This window comes from Pelobates fuscus, chromosome 12, assembly GCF_036172605.1.
Source record: "Pelobates fuscus isolate aPelFus1 chromosome 12, aPelFus1.pri, whole genome shotgun sequence".
NCBI classification, from domain to species: Eukaryota; Metazoa; Chordata; class Amphibia; order Anura; family Pelobatidae; genus Pelobates; species Pelobates fuscus.
This window is the reverse complement of record NC_086328.1, coordinates 32064202-32089273: the sequence shown is the minus strand read 5'-3', so window position 1 is coordinate 32089273 and position 25072 is coordinate 32064202. Positions and strand designations below refer to the sequence as shown.

The 25072-nt window shown below is 40.9% G+C and overlaps 1 protein-coding gene across 1 annotated transcript in view; it reads left to right on the top strand.

The window, feature by feature from the left end:
• Positions 1 to 23373, top strand: part of LOC134578405 (heat shock factor protein 4-like) — a 61328-nt gene extending 37955 nt beyond the window's left edge. The window contains exons 6-13 of the mRNA XM_063437405.1: positions 3701 to 3765; positions 11228 to 11327; positions 12269 to 12393; positions 17484 to 17708; positions 17804 to 17909; positions 18718 to 18783; positions 21104 to 21185; positions 22698 to 23373. Coding sequence (XP_063293475.1) covers positions 3701 to 3765; positions 11228 to 11327; positions 12269 to 12393; positions 17484 to 17708; positions 17804 to 17909; positions 18718 to 18783; positions 21104 to 21185; positions 22698 to 22873 — 945 coding nt within the window. The 3' untranslated portion in view covers positions 22874 to 23373. The remainder of the gene's footprint in view (positions 1 to 3700; positions 3766 to 11227; positions 11328 to 12268; positions 12394 to 17483; positions 17709 to 17803; positions 17910 to 18717; positions 18784 to 21103; positions 21186 to 22697) is intronic.
• The last annotated feature ends 1699 nt before the right edge of the window (positions 23374 to 25072 follow it).

Here is a 25072-nt window from a genome sequence, read left to right as displayed (position 1 = left end):
CTTTAAACCCTCTCATGTTTTTAATCCTCTTAACACTAAACACCCTATGTAATGCAACTATCAGACCCCTTCTAACCTTAACACCCCCTAATCACTTCTAACATGTAACCTGTGCATTTACACAGCTGTATACCCTCAATGTACTTAAACACAATAAATGTAGAAGAAATATGCACACACACACACACACACACACACATATATATATGCATACATACACACACACACACACACACACACACACAGTATATATGTTAGTTAAATTTGTCAAATTTAAATATGCCTGCAATGTCCAGTTAATAAAATCATTAAATTCATTTTATATGCCTTTTTGTTTGGGGGATGGCCCATTAGAATTATTTGCCAACAGGAATGTGACATGTAAATCTGGCTCGGAATGCAGGCAATGTACACGCAATTCCTGGTCATGTGCACGGCTGGAATGCAATGTAAGGTACAGGGCTAGAAAGTAGGTTAAAAAACAGGACTGGAAAACAGGTAATACTGGTAATATACAGGACTGGGTTGTAGATAAAATACAGGACTGGAAAACAGGTTGTGTACAAGACTGGAATACTGATAATGTATAGAACGGAATGTAAGGAAAGTAGAGGACTGAAATTCTAAAAATGTACAGAACTGGAATTAAGGCGATTCACAGGACTCTGATATGGGTATTTACAGGAATATGGGTATATATATATATATATATATATATATATATATACCCATATTCCTGTAAATATATATACCCATATTCCTGTAAATATATATATATAGGATTGTAGCGCATGTAAAGTACAGGACTGAAATACAAGTAAAAAGTGTGGCTGGTAAAATATTTTAACATAGAACACAGGACCGCTAAATGAATATATAATATATACATTGGGTACAAAGATGTGAATCCATGCAGTCCACATGAATGCAGTAGAGAGGAACAGTACCAATCATGGATTTAATGGTGGGCCGTCTCCACTCATGTCAAGTAATGAGAGATGATTTGTTCTTAGGGTAATCTCTTCATACAGAACAAAAAAAATAAAAGATTATATCTATCTACACGTAGGGCAGGCTGCTATAACTGCGGCTCCTACAATGCTTTGCCAGCGCTAAAGCGACACGGTTGCTCATCACTGTTTCATAAAGATCTTTATGAAAAACCAATGCTGACTGTGTTGGAATTACATTGAAATCCCATTGTAATCAAGATATCATAGGACAAATCAGGTGATTATTTTTCTCATGGGCAATGCCAACATAGACAAACGTTGACAAAAGACAGAGCTTCCACCAACAACCATCAACTTTTTCATTACCCTGTATTTGTCGCTAGCAACAATTGTTGGAAAAGAGATAATCTTCTAGATTGTATGAGAGGATCTAGAGTGTATCCTTGGAATCTGGACTTTTGTTTTGTACTATTACAAATGCATGATAGCACAACACTTATGTGGGTTCCTGGCAGATGGATGTGCCAAGAACTGAAGACAACTCCAGAATTTAGATGGTGGCTATTAGCAGAGCAGTCATAGGAGACTACAGTTTGCACTTAGGTTAGGTGCATGGCTGAGCCTTGAGGTCTTCTAGTGCTATATAATCCAGTTGGAGAGATATAAATATCTCCCTTGACTGGACCCTATTATGGAACTACAGCAGGCCTTCTCGATACTGGGCAGTACTGACAAACCCTTTAACACTCCTGTACAGCAGTACTGGAAGGAAGTGAATTCATATCGTATTGTCTCAACACCATAGGAAATGTTCATTTCGCATCTGGCGAATGTAGCAGCAGTATTGGCATTAGTTTATGCAAGTAGACATATCTTTTACATATTATTCTTCCAACCCCATACGTGATGATGTCAAATCTGGGCTTGTATGGAATTGTAAAAGGATGGTCATCAGCTGTGGAAATGGTATAAATTAGGATGGGGAGGTGTGTGGGTGTGCTGTCTCTTGAGAAAAGCACGTTTGCCAGTGCCAAAATGTTAGAGGGTTGTTTTGACACGTGTCCAGCTCTTCTAGGCTCAATGTAAGTTACTATTCGTTGTGTTTCTTGTTTGAGTTAGTCTTGGTCACTTTTTTTGTACAGATTTTGTATTGTGCTGTCATGGTTGTTTTGCATATGTGCTGTCTCTTTAAATAATAAAGACTGACTTTTGCACTTGATAATCTATTTGCGGTGAGCACCCTTTTGCTTTCGTATACTGATTGTCCCAGCACGTGAAGAAGAGAGCAGTTTGCAGTATGTGTGTGTATTTATGGGTCTGTTTTTCTGTGTATATCTGCCAGTGTGCTGCTGCTTGTGTGTATATCTGGCAATTCTTTATCTGTGTTTGTGTGTCTGACAATGTATATATGTGTTTGTAGTGTGTCTTTGTGTTATTATTTAGCTGTTTCTATCTGTGTATGCATCTGGTCATGTATATTAGTATGACATATGAGTGCCTGTCAGTGTTTTATCTGTATTTGTGTCAGATTGTATTTGTGTGTGAGAGTGTATCTTTGAATTTTGTGTTTGTGAGTGTGTATGTGGTAGTGTATGTGTGCGTGCATCTGGGAATGTGTGTCAGGGTGAGTAAAGTTTGTGTATTTATAAATGTGCCCATGAGGGAGAGTGTCACCCATTAGCTTCTCACTTCAGGAGGCCTGCCACTTGGTGGGTCTTTCCAAAATATGTAAACGCACTGAAAAAGACAACGCCACTTTTAGGCGTGTGTGTATGATGACATCATACCTATGCACATGTACACAAATATACATTTCATATGTACAGATGAAGGCATATGTACAGATACTGGTTTTGCCGTATAAAATAATGTAACTTGCGTGTAGCAGTATGACATACTGGGTATTTTATATTGAAATAAATGGGTGGGATGATTGGCTTAGAAAATATGATAAAATATCCTGAAATCTTAAAACTAGTATGCTAACTATAAAATCTGCTCTTAGAAAAATAAAAACTGTTAAAATCATAAATTGTTAGGGAAAAATAAACTCAAGGGATTTATTCATTAAACGATGACTTGTAATGAACTGAAAAAAAACAAATTCAAATTGGAGGCAAACATTACTGATGGGAAAAGCTCTGCTATAGAAACAGCTTGACTGTTTTAGCCTAAAATTAACAATTTGGATTTCATTTCACTAAAATTCCCTATTTAGGGAATAGACTCACTAATCCATGAATTGTCAGGAATTTACCAGGGTTCTGAAAATTCAATGCCAGAACATCTGAGCTGTAAACAGAGCTGACTTCAGGATATAATCTTTCAATGTAGGGTAATAAATGCTTGATTCAAGGATAAATCTGACTGCCATTCTGGGGTCAAGAAGGAATTTTTTGTCCTAGCTTGTTGCAAAATTGTGCTTCAAACTGGGTTTTTTTTTTTTTTTTGTTTGTTTTTGCCTTTTGGATCAACAGCAAAAAACAAATGTGAGGAAGGCTGAACTTGATGGACGCAAGTCTCTTTTCAGCTATCTAACTATGTAACTATGACTTGGATAATATATCTAATTTGGCTAAATTATCTTTATTGTGTGTTTTGAAGGTTTTCATTAGCTATGTGTACTGTGTACTATGTGTTGCTGCGTGTGTACAGTGATTATTTAGTTCTTATAGAGGCTGTCAGATCAGGCTTATGATACAAGAGATCTCTAATTAACACCTGATTCTGTGTTTTTTCCCTGACAGTTAATCCAGTTTCTGTTTGGACAACTGCCCCCTGGCCCCACCAGCTCCGGGATAAAGAGAAAGATGTGAGTGTTTAGGAGGGAGGCCCCCCCTCTCTCCCCCTTTACCAAACAAAACCGACTCACGAAGAAAACGACCAGCTCAGCACAGCCAGGGCGCATGTCACCTGAACTGGTCACCCTGGTGACGGTCACTGAATGGTTTTGCTGAGTCAAATATGCTGACCGGTGGCTTTCATAGCCCTCTGTGCAAAGTGCCCTCTCAGCTCCTAGGCCTATTGTGGGGGGGGGCAGAATGAGGGAGGTGGTATTAGAGAAAGAGGGGCAGAGGAACTGCAGAACAAGGGGCTGAGAGTGGCATTCAGTTTAGATACTGGGAAATAACTAATACTTGTGGCTTGCGATCCATGAAATGTGGCTGAGGTTTAAAAATGTTTGATATGCCCAATATATATATATATATATATATATATATATATATATATATATATATATATATACACACACACACACACACTTAAAAAAAAAAAAACACAACTCAATGATAGTTTATATGTTTAAGTATTGTCTCCAATTTACACTTTTTTTTTCTTTTTATTTATTACTATGGATGCTGCTGTACTATGATATAAAAATTAATGTCACATCCCAGTGCTTTTCAAGAGACCAAGGGACTGCTACAAATAGTACAAAGATACTATTTATTTATTTTTAAATGTATTCGCTTTCAAAATTTCCTTGATGCATTGTTAGGTGTGTCTGCCCACAACTGTAGGCATAGCTCTCTCTAATCAGACACACTCTATACAGCAGAGTTTCTAGGATAAGTAGTGTATCCCCAAGCATTACTTAGGATGATTGTAACTGTTCTATAAACTGTCGGCAGCCATACACCTGTTGACCCAGGCTTTGTGTAGATTTCGGCGCAGGTTGACTCTCCTGGGAGAGCAAGCTCAGTGAAACTTGCGTGTGTGCACGTTTTTGCTGCTCCTCCTAAAATTTCCGAGGGCTTTTTACTGAAGTGAGAATTGTCAGAATTCAAAGTTAATTTCAAATGTAAGACCGAAGTAGCCGAACAAAATTTCATGTCTGATTTGGAGAATTTTTCTAGTTTAGTTATTTTTTCCCTAAAAGGTTACTCCAAGCAAATACAGTTTCTTATGAAAACACTGGCTTTGGGTGGTGTAACCCTTGCTAGCTTGGTCTGCTCCCCCACTCCAAAAAACCTTAGATATTATAGTGCCCAAGGCCAGGAGGACATTGCCAGCTTAGAGGTAGGGCTGTGCTACCAGCATGTTCTCTGGCACCAGCGTTGTGGCGTCAGGTGCCCATTTTGCAGAGGTGATATTGGTCAGCCCAGCAACTATATATATATATATATATATATATATATATATATATATATATACGTAAAACCACTAGACCTATGTCTGCTCACGTGTCTGATATAAATCTTTTATTAGGGTTGAGGCAAAGGATCCTTTAGTCTTAGGGCAGCATTGTGATATACGTCTTCCATTAACATTAATTCAGCCCTCCTGATACTAATATGCCCGGGGAGTGTCTGAGGTGAGTGTCTCCTCAGCAGCTCCCCTACCCCCATGTTGTCACAGGGGGAGGGGCAGAATTAAATGAACACTCCAATGTTTTTTTTCTCTTTTTTTTACAATTTAGTAGATATAAACCCAATGAAAAATGTGTACATTGAATTATGATTTGCTTTTCATTGGCTGATACATCTAAAACCAGCTTGCAAAAGAGTGTCCTTTTAAGGAAAGTTTGTCTCAATGCTACACCGAGATTAAAGAGGCCCTAACCCTTAAAATAATGTAATATGCACACTGGTGAAGCCTGTAATATGGAAAAATAATGAATATATAATATAACATTGTCTTAAATCTTAAACGTCAACACCATTACTGTGCCAAAATCTGAAGCAAGTATTATCGGCTAGGCTAAGAGATAACTGCTCGATCACATTTATCACAACACACAATCAATTTACTTTGCTGAATAAGAACAACACAGTGAATCTTGAAACAAAGATTCATAACCCCCTTTGATTTTCAAGACCCATAACCCCCTTTGATTTTCAAGACCCATAACCCCCTTTGATTTTGTCCTACAACTCTGCATGGATCACTTTACATCATTCTAAGAAATTTGTGGACATTTTTCTGTTAACTATTGTGTCCCTTTTGATCCTTCCTTATCTGATCTATCTGACAGCAAATTATTTTGCAGTCAATAAGTGCATTCATTTATGTGACTCTCTTCAACTGAAAACAGCCTTATACGCCTGTCGTAGCTGTAACTTAACACTGAAGTGTGTGTGCCTGTCACACAAATTTGCATGAGACAAAAATTTTATATACTTGACAACATGCCAGCAAATGAATAGACTGTTTTCATTTCCTACAAATTCCTGACAATTCACACTTTAATGACAATCCCTGATAGTCTAGGCCACCAACCTTGATTTATACTCTACAGTAGTGGTTCCCAGATTAGTCCTCATGACCCAACAACAATCCAGGATTTATGTATTTCCCTTTTTTATTCCAATGGAGATACTCACAAAATAATAAATTGGGGGCAACACCCAGAACATGTTTGCTGAGCGCTGTAAATCCAACATTCATACAAAATACAGTAAGTAACAGCGCATATGCACAAACAAAAATACAGTTTTAAATTTTACTTAAAATCACCTATCTTACCAAACAAATATGGGGATTCAGTTACACCATGTGGTCATATTGAGTTAAGCCCACCAATACACCACAGTACTTCAGTATCGGTTGTTCCTACGCTAATTTTAACATGGAAGATTTACATTCTAACTTGCAATACTTACAACTTAAACTGTTTCCCGAGACTTCTCAATGTATGCTTTCCTGTGGTCACCTCTTCAGAGGCACCTATACTAGATGGGTGGGGTGCTCAGCCCAATAGGAATCTGGTCTGGATTCAGGGCCGGTGCAAGGATTTTTGGGTACATAGGCGAAGATACATTTTTCCGCCCCCCCCCTCTAAAATTAACATCTTCACCTATGTGCCTCCTAACCAGCCCCTCCCTCTTCCCTGTCCCTTAGTGTTCCTCTCCCCCCCCTCTTTTCCCTGTCTCTTGGTATTTCTCTCCCCTCCCCTCTCTGTCCCTTGGTGCACTCCCCACCCTCTTAGCGGTCACACTCCCCTTCCTGGTGTGCATCCTACCTGTCTTGTAGCGTTGCGGAGCAGATCCTCTACAGGAGCTTCAGTTTTCTGTACCTGGCTGGACTGACAGGAAGTGCTCTCTCAGTGCCCTGTCAGTCTGGCCGGGTACAGGAAACAGAAGCTCCTGTACAGCGCTCCACTCCGCCACACTACACTCAGTGGTGTATACACACTAACAGCCACACACACTCAATGACAAACACACAGACGTCACTGACAGACACAGACTCACTGATCTGACACACACTCATTCATTGACAGACACACACTCAATCACAAACATACTCTCACTGATTTGACAGACACTCACAAACACACACTGATAGACACACTCACACTGACAAAACACACTCATACACTGACAGACACACACATTCATACAAAAAGGAGCTCCTAACCTTAGAATGCACTTAACAAAAAAATTTACAAAAAATAGTCCCAATAAGATAAATAATTTTATGGACAAAAAAGGTTTTTACAAATGTAATTGTTGTATGGCATGTAAGAAAACAAAAATTACTAAAATAACTATTACTGAGTTTAAATCAAATAATACAAATAAAATATATAATATAAAAGAGGTTATTTCATGCAATAGCAAAAATGTTATCTATCTACTAGAATGTTCGTGCGGCCTTCAATATGTGGGCAGAACGATTAGACCATTAAAAACCAGAATTGCAGAACATTGCAGAAATATAGAAAAAGGTGTACAAAACCACTCAATACCAGCACACTTCTGCATGCACAACAATGACCCTAAACACCTTACTTTTATTGGAATTAAAATAGTGAAAAACCACTGGAGAGGGGGAGATATTATAAGAAAGATTGGACAAACTGAAATGCAATGGGTATACCAACTAGATACCCTACACCCCAAGGGGCTGAATGTGGACTTCGATCTGTTTAATTTTTTATAATTTCTTATCATTATATTCTTAATTAAAGTTTTTTAAAGAAATTTTTAACAATATATTTTTTATTTTTTATTTCTATTTTATTTTTCTTTATCAGATATTTTGTTATTTTTTAAAAAACATTAAGTTTTAATATATATTATTTTTTATTCTATAGTTTTAAGCTATAAGTTTTTATTTATATACTTTTTCTCACTCCACTAATTTTTGTCCATCCTTTCTCAGAATATGCCCTAATATCTATTGGGTGCACTTATTCTCAATATTTATATTACCCTCCTGCCGGTCACTGAAATCTGGCGCCCCCAGAGCCGGTGCGCCCTAAGGCGGCCGCCTGTGCCGCCTTATGGACGCGCCGGCCCTGTCTGGATTCCAAATCTACACTTAAAATTTGGAATTGGGGTCACACTCATAGCATGCATTTCTAAGTTTTGTTGCTGCTGTAAAGACTGAAATCCATACAAAATACAGTTAAAGTAACAGCACACAAAACAAAACTACAGTTTTACATTTTACAAAGATATTTAAAATCACCTATCTTAGCAAAGAAATATGAGCCACATGATGCTAATGAATCTTGATATTTGTTTGCTAAGATAGGAGATATTGGCAAAGCCTGGACTGTTGGAGGGTCGTGAGCAGCGGTGTATTTACCACGAGGCTGACAAGACATTTGCCTTTGGCAGCACCTTCAGGGGGCGGCAAAAAAGCCTCCCCCAATCACCCTGGCAAATACCTTGCCAGCTTCTTGTCCTGGAGGGCACAGGAGCTGGCCGGCTGGCCAAATCACGCCCCCCCCCCCCCCGAGGCTGGCATTACCTGATGTTGGAGGCGGGGGGCAAGGGAGCACTCTCTCTTGAGCTCTCCCCTGCTCAGCTCCCTTCGCGAGCACCGCAGTGATGCCGGAGCCGGAATATGACAATCAGAGCTCCCTCGCTGCCTCTAATGTGAGCCTGCCCTCCCGACCACCTGCCCGCGTGCGTGCCAGCCCAGCCAGCAGCAACCCCACTGGACCTCAAGGAAGAATCCACTCCAGCACTCCCAAAGGTAGGAAGGCTGGGTGGATTGAACTTTAATTAAATTTTTTTTTTTTTTTTTACAAAATTTTAGTATATGTCTGTTAGTGAGTGTGTGTGTCTGTTAGAGGGTGTGTGTGTCTGTTACTGAGTGTATTAGTGTGTGTCTGTTACTGAGTGTATTAGTGTGTGTCTGTTAGTGAGTGTGTTAGTGTGTGTCTGTTAGTGAGTGTGTTAGTGTGTGTCTGTTAGAATGTGTGTGTGTGTCTGTTACTGAGTGTATTAGTGTGTGTCTGTTAGTGAGTGTGTTAGTGTGTGTCTGTTAGAATGTGTGTGTGTGTCTGTTACTGAGTGTATTAGTGTGTGTCTGTTAGTGAGTGTGTTAGTGTGTGTCTGTTAGAGAGTGTGTGTGTCTGTTACTAAGTGTATTAGTGTATGTGTGTTAGTGAGTGTGTGTCTGTCACTGAGAGTGTATATTATTATTATTTTATTATTTATATAGCGCCAGCAAAATTCCGTAGCGCTGTACAATGGGTGGACTAACAGACACGTAATTGCAACCAGACAAATGGACGCACAGGAAAAGAGGGGTTGAGAGCCCTGCTCAAAGAGCTTACATGCTAGAGGGAGTGGCTTATAGTGACACAAACGGTATAAGTAGGGGTATTGAAATAGGTTGCTAGAAAAGTATTTACTGAGAACGTAGGTTATTTTTGACAGGCGCAGGAGAGGAGTCATGGGGCGGAATGAAAACCTGATAACAGTTTAAATTATATGCTTTCCTGAAGAAGCGTGTTTTAAAGATTTTTTGAAGGAGTGGCGACTGGTTGAAAGTCTAACGGAGAAGGGAAGGGAGCTCCACAGAAAATGTGCAGCCCTGGAGAAGTCTTGGAGGCGAGCATCAGATTTGGGAGTACGGGCAGAGGATAGACGTAGGTCTTCGGCTGAGCGGGACATAATTGTGTATTAGGGAGGATAGGTAGGTTGGAGCAGCATTATGTAGGGACCTGTAAGCAAGCACCAGAATCTTAAATTGAGCCCTACATATAACTGGAAGCAAATGTAGGGACTAACAGAGGGGGGAGGTGTTGGAGGTGCGGGCGGACAGGAAAATGAGCCTTGCCGCCGCATTCATTATAAATTGCAGCGGTGCAATCTGGGAACACGTAAGACCACAGAGAAGGGGATTGCAGTAGTCAAGGCGAGAAAGAACAACAGCACGGACCAGCACCTATGCATTTGTCAGTGAGTGTGTATCTGTCACTGAGAATGTGTGTCTGTCAGTGTATGTATGCATGCGTCAGTGTGTGTATGCGTGCATCAGTGTGTGTATGCGTGTTTTAGCATGTGTATCCGTGTCTGTCACTGAGAGTATGTGTCTGTCAGTGAATGTGTATGTCTGTTAGTGTGTGTCTGTCAGCTAGTGTATGTGTGTCTGTCAGTCAATGTGTGTGTCTGACACTGAGTGCATATATGTCTGTCAGTGAGTGTTGTATATGTGTGTATCTGTCAGTGAGTATATGTGTGTCTGAAACTGAGTGTGCATCTGTCAGTGAGTGTGTATGCATTTCTGTCAGTGAGTGTGCATGTGTGTCTTGTCAGTGAGTGTGTATGTGTCTGTCGGTGAATGCGTGTCTGTCAGTGAAGGTCAGTGAGTGTAACTATGAATGAGTGAGTGTGTATGTCTGTGAATGTGTATGTTTCAGTGAAAGTGTGTGTTGGTTAAACAGTGTGTGACAATGACTGTGTATCTGTAAGTGAGTGTATGTCAGTGCATGCATCAGTGAGGGTATGTGGAGGGGGGTGCCCATGTTTTGTTATGCCTAGGGCAGCACAATACCAGAATACACCACTAGTCGTGACGACTGGTTTTTGGAACCACTGCTCTAAAGCAGTGGTCCCCAACCCAGTCCTCAAGTACCCCACTACCAGTCCAAGATTTAGGGATTACCCTGTTGGGTCTAAAGTGTTTTATTTTTATTTTTCTAAACACACCTTAAACATGACTGGGTAATCTCTAAATCCTGGACTCTTAAGGAGGTACCTGAGGACTGGGTTGGGAACCGCTACTCTACAGCTATGCAGTTCAATCACAGAATGCTGTGTGATACTCTTTAAATGTGCTGAGAGCATTATGGGATCTCTCCAAACGCAGCACTACAATGCAATTTAAGGTATGTATATATTTACATTATAAATCTGCTGGCAAAATAGTAGGAAATCAGTAGTGAAAACCAAAGGAAATGTATTATGAATATAAGTCATTGGTATCTGAATAGTTACCTAAATCCAAAATATTTTGGATTTACATTGACTCCAGAAGGAAAAAAAACAAAAAACATACGTTTAAAATTAACTCCTCATTTTCTTTTACAGCCCTCTCATGTTGGATGATGGTAACTCCGCCCTCCCACTTTCCAAATTCAGCAGACACCTTCCAATGGATTCCCTCCATGTTCCGTATTATATTCAATCGGTGAGTCCCATGCCTCTCTCCATTTTTAACACATGTATACTAAGACAAATACAGTTTTCATGCAACAAGACGATTTGCTCAATCTGTAAAAAGTAGGCTTTCTTGTGGCAACATCTCAACCTTAAAAGTCCTCAAACGTTGAATCTTTCTTCTTTTTTCTTTTTTTTTTTAATAAAAGCTTTATTTTACTAAATATTTTGATCATTATATATTTTAGTAGGATATTTGCAAATAACTGATAATTAGCACTGGATAGCAGTCAAGTTGGCACAACTTGAAAATCAGTGGAGCCTAAGTAAAGTTCTCTTTTAGTTGCCATTGAAATGTTACTAATAGTCTATCCGTAAAAAGTACCGTACAGAATAGCAAACAGCAGACATTATTGGCTGATTAGAACAAAATGGCTGCACCAAGAGACCGAGACCCAGCACAAGAAAGAAAACGATAATAAATATAAATAAAGGATGAGCGGGGTGAGGGTAATCTTTAAGATAGAGGGGGCATAAGGAAAGATAAACAAAACAAAAAAACATGACAAGGCTGTGTTCTAATTCTAATAAAATAAATTGATACTGTAGGTCTGGGTATCCTTGCTCATAAGCGTGGAAGCTATCTAAAATGTCTTACAGCAATTCTTCATGCACTTTGACCACTTCACTGATTTGAAGTGCTCATAGTGCTGTCCAAGTGTTCCCATCAGCCCGTCCTCTGGGGAGGGAAAGTTGGTTAGCGTAATCCTTTAGATTTAACACTAAACCCATTGTACAGCACTGCGGAATTTGTTGGCGCGTTATAACATAAATAATTATAATAATAATAAGTGTTTTTATGTATGAGGATTATGACACATAGAAAATGTGTAATAAATAGTCAAGTACAACAAATAGTTCCACTGGCTGGATGTTGTAACTGTATGATCTAACTCACTGTAACCCTTACAGCCATCAGCAGATCCCGCGTCATCAATGGGCGGTTCTGCTGCCAATGCTGGGCCGATCATATCAGACGTGACAGAGTCTACACCCACTAACACAGGAATAGCACCAGCCACAGCAGATGGAGAAAGGTAATGACATAATGCGGGATGGGATTGTATTTGGACAAAGTCTTTAAAACAAGGAATACTATAACGATAGGAATCCCTAACACTCTGGTGTGCTAATTGCAGTTTAGTTTTAAGCCCCCATTTTCATTAAAAACCTGGAGGGGGAGGGTCGTTTTTGCGGACTCCCTCGGCACTGCTGTCTGTTGCACTTCCCGCAAAGCCATTCTGTTATCTTGCATATTGTCCAATTCAATGCTCTTTAGGGAGGAGTGTTGGGGGCTGATGCGCATGCACGTCAAACACTGTGTGCATCAAAATGCTTCTCACTGAATTCACTGCTTTCCTATGAGCTGCAACATCACGTGACCTAGTTTTACATGATTGTTGCAGTGGAAGCGCCTCTAGTGGCTGTCAAGATCACAGCCACTACAAGTTGATTTATCCCTTTACATTGCAGTTTCTAAAAAACAACAACTGCAATGTTTAACATTGCAGGGTTAAAATGACAGGACCTCTGCCCCATATTCATTGAGTTGAAGTGGTCTGGGTGTTTTTGGTGGTCATTTAAAAAGGCTCTAATTTAATTATAGGCAGATCATAATTTATCATTATTGAAGCAGTTTTGGTGTATAGATATTGCCCCTGCAGTCTTACTGCTCAATTCTCTGCCATTTTGGAGTTAAATCAATTTATTTATGCACCCTAGTCACACCTCCCTGCATGTGAATTGCACAGCCTTCCTAAACACTTCCTGTAAATATTCAGCTAGTGTTTATGCTTCCTTCATTGCAAATTCTATTTAATTTAAAATGTATTTTCCCCTGCACTGTTGATAGCTAGTGATGTCCCGGACGGTTCCCTGGCGAATAGTTCCCGGCGAACGTACCGTGTTCTCGTTCGCTGCGGCGGATGAACATATGCGATGTTCGGTCCGCCCCCTATTCGTCATCATTGAGTAAACTTTGACCCTGTACCTCACATTCAGCAGACACATTCCAGCCAATCAGCAGCAGACCCTCCCTTCCAGACCCTCCCACCTCCTGGACAGCATCCATTTAAGATTCATTCGGAAGCTGCATTCATTTTTTTTTTTTTCAATTTATTATTATTTTTTATTTTTTTCAGTGCATATAAATGTTACAAGCAGATACTGCCCCCAGACACTCTGTATTACTGCAGAAACTCCCCCCAGACACTCTGTGTTACTGCAGATACTCCCTCCAGACACTCTGTGTTACTGCAGATACTCCCTCCAGACACTCTGTGTTACTGCATATACTCCCCGCAGACACTCTGTGTTACTGCAGATACTCCCTCCAGACACTCTGTGTTACTGCAGATACTACCTCCAGACACCCTGTGTTATGCAGATACTCCCTCCAGACACTCTGTATTACTGCAGATACCCCCCCCCCCCCCAGACACTAACACAGAGCAGAATAGGGACTGTTCCTCCTACATAGGGTCACTTGGCAGATATGGATTGACACCTATCCTAAGGATCCCTGATACACACTGACACAGAGTAGAATAGGGACTGTCCCCCCTACATAGGGTCACTTGGCAGATATGGATTGACATCTATCCTAAGGATCCCTGATACACACTGACACAGAGCAGAATAGGGACTGTTCCCCCTACATAGGGTCACTTGGCAGATATGGATTGACACCTATCCTAAGGATCCCTGATACACACTGACACAGAGCAGAATAGGGACTTTTCCCCCTACATAGGGTCACTTGGATTGACACCTGTCCTCAGGGACCCTGATACACACTGGGGGGTGACCTACTGTCCTCCCCCCACCCCCACCCCTGCGCGGTGGGTGGGGGCCATAAAAATAATGAGGGGGGACCTACTGTCCTGCCCCCCGGCCCCCACCCCTGCGCGGTGGGTGGAGGCCTTAAAAATAATGAGGCGGGGGGGGGGGGGGACCTACTGTCCCCCCCCCCGGCCCCCACCCCTGCTTGGTTGGTGGGGGCCATAACAATAATGAGGGGGGGGACCTACTGTCCTCCCCCCGCCCCCACCCCTGAGCGGTGGGTGGGGGCCATAAAAATAATGAGGGGGGACCTACTGTCCTGCCCCCCGGCCCCCACCCCTGCGCGGTGGGTGGAGGCCTTAAAAATAATGAGGTGGGGGGGGGGGACCTACTGTCCCCCTCCCCCGGCCCCCACCCCTGCTTGGTTGGTGGGGGCCATAAAAATAATGAGGGGGGGGACCTACTGTCCTCCCCCCCTGCCCCCACCCCTGAGCGGTGGGTGGGGGCCCTAAAAAACAATAAGGGGGGGACCTACTGTCCTGCCCCCCGGCCCCCACCCCTGCGCGGTGGGTGGAGGCCTTAAAAATAATGAGGTGGGGGGGGGGGGACCTACTGTCCCCCTCCCCCGGCCCCCACCCCTGCTTGGTTGGTGGGGGCCATAAAAATAATGAGGGGGGGGACCTACTGTCCTCCCCCCTGCCCCCACCCCTGAGCGGTGGGTGGGGGCCCTAAAAAAACAATAAGGGGGGGACCTACTGTCCAACCCAGCCCCCACCCCTGAGTGGTGGGTGGGGGCCCTAAATAAAAATCCCCCCCCCAATCAAAGGTGACTAGGGGTCCCCAAGCCCCTAGTCACCCCCCCCCCCACCCACCCCAAGAGAGGTTACCCCCTCCCTACCTCCCTCACCCTAAAAAATAGTGAGGGGGGAATAAAATAACTAATCTGTAAAGAAAAATTCAACTTACCATTTGACGTCTTCTTTTTTTCTAAAATCTTCTTTTTTCAGCCCCAAATAAAAAGCCATAAGAACCGACGCAATTTAAAAAAAAAAAATCCATCTTCACCCATGGAGGGCTCCGCGCAGACTGAGCTCTGCAGGGCGGGGGAAGGCTTATAAAGCCTTGCCATGCCCTGCAATTAGGCTAAGAACACTCTGATTGGCTGGTTTAAGCCAATCAGAGTGCTCTTTGTCATTTTACACAGCGTGGGAAAATTCGAAAGAACTTTCCCACGCTGTGTAAAATGACACAGAACACTCTGATTGGTTAGATTCCAAGCCCACCAATCAGAGTGCTCTTTGTCATTTTACACAGCCTGGGAAAATTCCAAAGAACTTTCCCATGCTGTGTAAAATGACACAGAGCACTCTGATTGGTTAGATTCCAAGCCCACCAATCAGAGTGCTCTTTGTCATTTTACACAGCGTGGGAAAATTCCAAAGAATAGGTGTCAATCCATATCTGCCAAGTGACCCTATGTAGGGGGAACAATCCCTATTCTGCTCTGTGTCAGTGTGTATCAGGGTCCCTGAGGACAGGTGTCAATCCATATCTGCCAAGTGACCCTATGCAGGTGGAACAGTCCCTATTCTGCTCTGTGTCAGTGTGTATCAGGGTCCCTGAGGACAGGTGTCAATCCATATCTGCCAAGTGACCCTATGTAGGGGGAACAGTCCCTATTCTGCTCTGTGTCAGTGTGTATCAGGGTCCCTGAGGACAGGTGTCAATCCATATCTGCCAAGTGACCCTATGTAGGAGGAACAGTCCCTATTCTGCTCTGTGTCAGTGTGTATCAGGGTCCCTGAGGACAGGTGTCAATCCATATCTGCCAAGTGACCCTATGTAGGAGGAACAGTCCCTATTCTGCTCTGTGTCAGTGTGTATCAGGGTCCCTGAGGACAGGTGTCAATCCATATCTGCCAAGTGACCCTATGTAGGGGGAACAGTCTCTATTCTGCTCTGTGTCAGTGTGTATCAGGGGCTCTGAGGACAGGTGTCAATCCATATCTGCCAAGTGACCCTATGTAGGGGGAACAGTCTCTATTCTGCTCTGTGTCAGTGTGTATCAGGGATCCTTAGGATATGTGTCAATCCAGATCTGCCAAGTGACCCTATGTAAGGGGAACAGTCCCTATTCTGCTCTGTGTCAGTGTGTATCAGGGTCTCTGAGGACAGGTGTCAATCCATATGTCAAGGTGTCAATATGTCATATGTCAGGTGTCAATCCATATCCATTGTGATTTAGGAATGTTAGGTGATTTATGCCCTTTATGGATTAAAACCAGACTCTGCATCAACTGTGTAATTTTCCATGGGAGTTTTGCCATGGATCCCCCTCCGGCATGCCACAGTCCAGGTGTTAGTCCCCTTGAAACAACCTTTTCATCACTATTGTGGCCAGAAAGAGTCCCTGTGGGTTTTAAAATTCGCCTGCCCATTGAAGTCTATGGCGGTTCGCCCGGTTCGCCGGTTCACGAACGTTTGCGGAAGTTCACAAACCGAAAGTTTTATGTTCGCGACATCACTATTGATAGCTTGCTAGACCCCACAGAAGCCTCCTGTGTATGATTAAAGTTCACTTTAGAGAGCAGGCAATAAGAACTTTTAAAGTAAGTTACATCTAATTGAAAGTTAAACCATTTTTTTAATGCATGGTGTGTGAGTCCCTAGGGCTGCATAGACAGAAATAAAATTTAACTCCTAAATTGCAGAGATTTGAACAGTGAGACTGCAGGATCATGATCTATATACTAAAACCGCTTCCTTAAGCTAAAGTTGTTTTGGTGACTATAGTGTCCCTTTAACATAGCAATTAGGTGGTTTCTGAATGCCTGATACCTCTGATACCCCTTAGAGGTGTTTAAGCAGCACGGTCACCCCCCCCCCCCCTCCCGTACAAATGTGTATTTCATAAATATTGAATCTTTACAAAATACTTATATCGACTTTGTTGGAGTTTCACTAAAACTCCAACCTATTTAAGAGATATATTGAGGCAAAGTAGGGACTACTACTTTGTCTCAGTGTATTTCCAATGCCTGACACTTCTAGACACTGAGGGGATCTCCCGCCATCTTGAAATGTCAATCCCTAAGTTCCAAGATGGAGACAGTGCCTCTTTAAGAAGTGCAGGTCAATAAAAATGTGAGCAGAGTTCAATGTTTAGATTCTTTCTAAGCTTCTTCTACTTTATTATTTAAAATGCAAAGTTTATTTATCAATTTTATGACGGGTCGGAGGAAAATTTGTAAAATTGTAAAACTCTACAAAATAGGCTGGCGCTATGTGAATGATGATGGTGATAATTAGCATGAAAAGTATCTATTTGTTGCTTTTTTCCATGAAGGAGTAAATGCCTTCTACTGATTAAAGAAGAGCCCATTAGTCCAGGAATGAAGGGATCCACGGAGGCGGATATGTCTTTGAGCAATTGCGGTGCTTGCTCAGATCCTCCTGTCCTTCCAGTTGCAATGGTCCAGTCTATATTGGAAGGGAAAGAAAGCTGCAATACCCCACAGCCCTCTGGGTCACAGCAATTGGAGGGACAAGGGCAAAGGAACCCAATGGAAAGGTGAGTAGAAGGATCTGAAGGTGAGAGTCACTACTTTAACAAATACGTTAGACTTTTAATGACCATATTCTGTCTACATTCGTTCATCTTCTCAGGCCTGAGCTCTCGGATACTTTGGATAGCACTGATGTCAGTTTGGAGGGTCTCCAGATGCTATTGAGAAGTCAACATTACAACTTGGACTCTGCTGCTGTTCTGGATGTGAGTATTCTATCTGCATTAAAATGACTTATAGGTTTATTCTTTAAACCCTGAGATGCGTTGAGTGAAACCGAGATAGGCGTATTCTTCATCAAAATGTAAGCGTTATTATCATGGATATTCCTACAGTCTGACTGTGCTGCTTGGTAGGAGTATGTCCTCAACAATTAACACTTCCAGTAGCATGTATCAGGACAAATGGACCTGATCTGAGGTGGACGTGTGGAAGACTAACACATGATGTGGAAAAACGTTCTACAGAAAGGGAAGTAGCTATATGAAAGAGACTTCCAGTGGAAGTTGTAATAAATAACAACTGAAAGGACTAAATATCCATAAAGCACCTGGCACCATCCTAAATAAGTAGTCAAACAATGCCTCTGCCCTGGTTCCCTCTCCAGATATAACTAAAGCCCCATAATAGAATACCAATTTTGTCTGTATGTTGATGGAATTCTCAGTCAATAAATAGAATGAATGTAAATGTAGGAATTTGCGCTTTTTTGATATGTTGGATGTGGGAACTGGAGCAGAACCCCGAGGATGCAAGTAAGTGTCAAACAGTTTGAAAGCAGTTTCCTTATTGTGGGATGGAGTCAGAAGACTCCTGGCACTATAACGACTTCAGCATCCAGTTTGGAGTTATGGTTCTTATAAACAAAGTAATAAAAAAAATCAAGCTGTACCATTGTGATTAAAATTGTGTAAATGTAATTGCATTTTATGTAATTGTGAATGCAAATTTTTAGATATAATCGATACAAACCATGAAGATGGTTTAATCTTTTATTTATTAATATTGTTTTAGGTGTTCAGTGCTGGTCTATGTGTTAGTGAGTGGAACCTTCCAACGATGGACACGAGCCTATCACCGGTAAGAACATATCCGGTACTGTGTCTGTTTCACATAAACACTTGTAGATGCATGGTATAGCCATTTTTAAAATTCTACAATTCTGGCCTACGTTTTGCAAAAAAAGTCAAATGAACATTATGATTTTTTTTTTGCTGCAGGGATTGTACAATTATTTCTAGGTGTCGGGTATGTTTCAAAGATAAACACATCATGTATGTTCTTTAAAGACCTGAAGAATATATATATTTTTTTTCCTAATGGTTTTCTGTGAAAGCCTGTGGCAGAAATGCCTCTGCCACGTGTTCTTGGAGGGGCCTGCTTGCCAGCCTCCTGCCAAAATACTATGGGCCCTTTAAAAACTATGTGAACAGCTTGGTTTGTGGGATTTTATATTTAGTTCGGGAACCGAACAGGCGCACGGACCAGAGACCACCCGGGAGCTTGTTAAGCCTAATTGACAGTTTGTACATTTTCCACCGCAGTGTTCTAAGTGTTCGTCTGGGCGACCATCTTGTTCCCACGAACGCAGGCAGCGATGTTTGGTCGTTGACTTCATGGTACTGTTTTAGGACACTGATCCTCCCGAACACCGCTGGACTTCCAGGATCGCCTGCGTTCGGTTCTACGCAACTTAGAAGGGCACTGTTCGGTGGAAACGTTCCCACGAACAAGGTGAATAAGCTCCAGGGTAAGAACATTGTTCGGTAGTTTGTTCGTTTTTTTTAAACGACCAAACTAGACCGACTGCAAGCCCTGATTCTCTGGAACTATTTTGGACATGGCACCATGTGTGTGGTTGGTCAAATGATGACTTCCAGGAAATTCCTGAACCACTGAACCGATCTGGGTGATTTTTGGATATGTTGGTCACCCAGATCGGGGCTATCAGGGGATGTAACTGGGGGTTTTGTTTGTTTAAATGTATTTTTGGAGTTTTATAAAAAATTATGTTTTCTGTGCCTGGAGATAATTGAGTTTAAAACAGTGCTTGACTCAATTATCTCCCAGGCACAGGGGAGGGATTATCTTGTCTTATCTGGTAGTGTCCTGGACCTGAGAGCCAATGTAATTGTGTGTATGTTTTTACTGTATTCTACTCTCAGGTCCAGGGGGGAGTGCCCCTTGCAGGTGGACCTGCATATAAGGCCAGTTGTGGCTACCAATAAACGAGTTCCTGCTTACCCTCAACATAGAGTCTCATCTTATGTGAGGGGGAAACAGCTGTATCTATTCTGGGGATTGCTATATCACTATACTCCCCTGGGAATATAATCACTTGCTCTTTTAAGAGCATATTGCTACAATATCTTGGAGGAGAGGTCTACCCACTGGAAGCTGGATCCTAGTCTTGGGTACTGGGTGGGTGGAGGACAGCAAGACCCCAACCAAGCTGTAATGCTGGAAGTAGGGACTAAAGTGCTGATAGTGTCTGGTGAGGTGCTTTTGGTACTCGTAAGCAATAGGAAGCATTGATTGGTGGAGGCACCCAGTGGGGGTGCCAGGCGGTCTGCCACAAAGCCTTTTAAAGATCACCTGCAGAAAATGTAGTTTAGTTTGGGAAGGTTGTTGAAAATATCTTTATATAAGAAAAGGGGTTTACATTTTACTGTTTGGTTGCCACCGATGCATTTACTAGACATGAGACCACCCATATATATATATGCTAGACATGGGATTGCCCAAACACATACTGGATATAAGATCACCTATACATATACTAGATATGGGACTGGCTATACATATGCTGTGTATGGGACAACCTAAACAAATACTGTATATGGGACTAAATAAGATTAATATTTTTTTGATACCATTCTAGACTTCTAACATATTCAAGTACTGGGGAAGGTATGTGAGAAATATGCTGTGTACACAGTATACCTAGCAAGCTAATGATAAAAGTTGAGAGACTAAAAACTTAATAATTAGGATTATTTACTAAATTCAGATTCTTCTTAACAAATAACATTTGAACAGCAAACTTAAGGCAGAAATAGCTATAGTCACTGCCTGCTTATTTTGGTCTGAATTTTGTCATTTGGATTTCGCTGGAGTTATGAAATTATTCCTGTTACTTACAGATGTTTTTACTCCCCCCCCCGCCCCCCCACCCCCCCTTCCAAAAAAAAAAAATACAGCTGTATGTTTGAAACTAGATCGATTGATTTAAATAAATAAATAAATACTGGGGAGTCAGAATCCTTGTTACTCTAGCAAGCTAAAGTGGTTTTGGTGCTTAGAATGACACTTTCATATAGTATATATAATATCATTAGTATACACAAAATGTAGTTTCTTCAATATCATTCCCTTTTTTTTGTTTTCTTTTGTTTTGCAGCAACTTCCAGGAGATTTGGAGAAGAATGTAGCTGAGTTGCCCTCAAAGTGCCTTAATCCACCGTTCAGCTCCTCCTGCCAAGGTAGCCAGATAGAGGAGATAAACGGCAAGTGCGCTAATTTTCAATTGCCAGTTACTTTCCAAATTGTGAATAATTATTACATTTGGACAATATTTCACTTAGCATACCGCTAAGATACTATCACAATATATTTAAATTGTCCAAATTACTATAATAAGGGCAAGGCAGTCTCTGTGTGCGAAATATAGGAGTAACATCTCCCAGTGTCCACCCATCCACCATTAGAGATTATCATCATTTAATGTTAAAGTTGTAACTTGTTGACGTAAAAGAATCAACCTGTCACTGTAACACTTATTGAAGACTAATTGTGACTGTCACTGTCATAAATGGCTTTGAATACATAAAAAGTATGGTTTGTGCATGGAATCAATGTGAATGCATTGAGACTGTATCCCTGTGTGCATATCCCTGCGTATTGTGTGTGCATTGTCAATGTGTATCAGAGCTTCTGTCAGTGGATGTCATTGTTCTTGTATGTGCATAATGCGTTGCTCTTGGCAGATCCTTCTAGATAATACTGGCTCTTGTAAGATTATGGTTAGCGTATGACCACATAATACCCATCTGAATCCAGGGTAGGCTTTATGGTGAAGAACAAAAGACAGATCATTGTCCTCCTTCTGTTATGCGTGTATGATATGGTATAACTTTGGTCAAACTGGAGCATTGTTCCCATGTCACCTTGTATAGAAAATGCTCATTCCTTGCCACTATATATAGTGCCACTATGCCACTATACACTATTGGAATCACAGTGAAAGAAAAGCATAGATTGATTGCAAAATGACCTGCTTCCTTTGATAATTTGTTTTAAATATTTGGTTAATATCTCTTAGCCAATCATAGTTCCAAAGAAGAAATAATGCCAAGTTTGCCAGTATACAATACTATTAACTTGGCTTTGTTCTGATCCTTATAAGGAATAAGGTTTAAATAAAAGGGGCAACATACCAGGTGTTCAGTTAAATCAATAGTTCTTAAACTTATTTTTGGCAGTCTCTAATTATGAACATGGCATTAGCTTGGCAAACTGCTTTTCAATTGTAAAGTTCCCTGAGTGACCTTTTATCAATTGTACTACAATTAATAGTAATAAGTCCTTAATGCACATTTTGGGTACAGTTGAACAAGATAATTATACAGTTAAAGAAAAAAAAAAAAAAAAATTGACTGCTCTCCAGACTATCACTAGAGAATAAAATGTTATTTTGGGCCTGGTTTATTAAATTCACATTTTGAAAGAAACGTTGAGTTGACAAAATGTATAAGTAGATTTGTTAAGTTGGTTCTTGTTTTGTTTTTTTTGATGAATAAAAATAAATATCCACAGTAACAAAAAAACACCTTAAAAAAACCAAAAAAAAAAAAAACGAGTGCATGCCCCAACAAATTGAGTTGTGTACCTCTATGATAACGCATTGTTTTGTAATCCGTTGACTACTGCCGTCACTGGTCCTTCACCAACATACGTGACATATTAACTATCTTTTTGTAACCCTTTTGATTTAGGAAAAGATTCAGACCTTGAACATTCTGCTTCTTTCCTGTCTGAAGACATTGTGAATCTTACTGGTTCCTCCAGTCTCTTTGCTTCCGATGACGGTGTGGTTTCTTACCTCTCCACGGGGGTCATTCCTGGAGATGCCTCCCTGAGCCTACAACCTACAGAGGAGAGGGACGAGTGATATATATATTTATATAGAGGCTGCCTACTGTAAATGCAGTGCATACAGGGACTTCACATAGCGTGCTGCATGTTCGAAGGGTGAAAATGAACCTCCTGCACTGTATGGTTATATATAGCCTCTTGGAATAGACGGAGCTAGGTGTACCCCATTAATTAATTGGGCAGGGTATCAGAGGTAGGAAAATAGTCAGAACTTAATATTTACACAAGATGGTACTTTATTTTATAAGTTATATTATCAAAATGTTGATTTGACGTGTGTTTATACAGAACTCCTATATATTGCAGAATGTTCATTTTCAACTGGGGAGTGGGATAACGAGGAGATTATTCACTGAACCGTGTTTTAGCGATTAAACTTCTTTGTGTGTTTACAGAGCACACGCAAAACTGAATGTATGAAAAGAATGGGATTCTGGGACTGCGCAGGTCAGTGTATAAGCACCAGAGGCCTGTAAAGTTTTGCACATGATTCACATGTTTCCCTGTCCCCCCCCCCCCCCCCCAAAAAAAAAGAGAATTCATTCTGTACAGACAGCTCATTTTGTGTTCTCATACCGATACATGAGTCACCTCTCCTCCTTTTTCCTTTTGTGGTGAGGAATCGCAGAGCTGGCACTGAATGTAAGAATTATCTGCTGTGTGTCACTGAGGATTCTGTGAAAATGCTGTTTTTTTTATTTTTATTTTTTCTCTTGAAACCAAAGTCAGATACAATTTTTCATTAACAAAGTTGAGCTTTGTTATTTGATATATATATACACACACATATATACATATACATTTAGCTATATACATATATGTCTTATAGAAGTACGTACATTTATAAATACATAGACACAAACGTACCCAAGACATTAAAAGAGATATAAGCAAAAGCATAGTATTTGTATTTAGCATTTGTAAAATTATTAGCCTGTTGAGAACTTTAAGTTATTGCAGTATTAAAGTATTTTAATCTCTTTTCCAAGTAACAGTGTATTTTAGTGACATTATAAAACATTTATCTTACATGCCAGATAATGCAGTCTGGATTTAAGGGGTTGGCAGGCTATGTTTCAGTCTGTTCACCCACTATCTAGTTCCAGGGGCACATAAGATCATTGGTCCATTTTGGGTTTTTGTTTGTTTTTTGTTTTTATTTAATTTTTACTAATCAAGCAAGGGTCCTCTTATAATAATTTGATTCCATGGATGATATATTAGCATCAGTGTCTCCGCCCTATGCATGAGGACACTAAACTTTACTCAGAGAGATGCATTGATTCAATGCATCTCTATGAGGAGGTGCTGATTGGCCAAGCTGGGGTTTGGAAATGCCAGTCCCACCTCTTGCCGATTTCATCCAATCCAATGCTTTCCCTATAGGAAATCTTGGTATTGGCTGAAATCATACCTTCTGATGATGTCAGCAAGGAGACGGAACGGGGCACGGCCACCTCCGGCAGACCCGTGCGGTGCTGGAAATAAGATAAGTTATATTACCTTTTAAGGAAGGGCAAGCCACCTAAATGATGGATTTAACACTATAGGATCAGGAATACATGTTTGCGTTCCTGACCCTACAGTGTTCCTTTAATTTTAGGCTACAAGTTGTGTTTTATTAGAATATATCCTTTCACGTTATCATTTTTAACGTAATTGTTACTTTATCTTATGGTCTCCTTTTTCTGGAATCATTGTTAGTTGACTGTGCTGCTTGGTAGAGGTCTGCCTGAAGCAGTGAGTAATGAAATTAAAGGGACATATGCACTGACATTTAATAAACATGTTGATCTTTTTCTTGAAATTTGACCCAAGAAGCAGAAGCCCACAATGTTAAATGGTCTCTAAATGTACTTGATGACAAAATTTCATAAAAAATATATTTTTAATGTTAGAATGTTCTTCACTTAGATTACATAATATTTCCCCTCCATAAAATTCAGATAAATGACCATAAACTTACTGGTAATCCAATCTCTGCTGGGCAGTAACTATTCCCTTAATGAGATCATCATACTGGCTGATATTCGTTCAATTTACATACTTCTAATAGAGGAGTTCTGGACACCTGTCAATCGCTGCACTCAAACAAAAAAATTGTAAACCGTTTTTCACAAACAGAAGTGCTTACATTTGTCAGACTGTAGGTTTAGGAACAGCATCTACGCACCCAAAATACTACAATAAGATGCAGTGGTTGTGGTACTTAGAG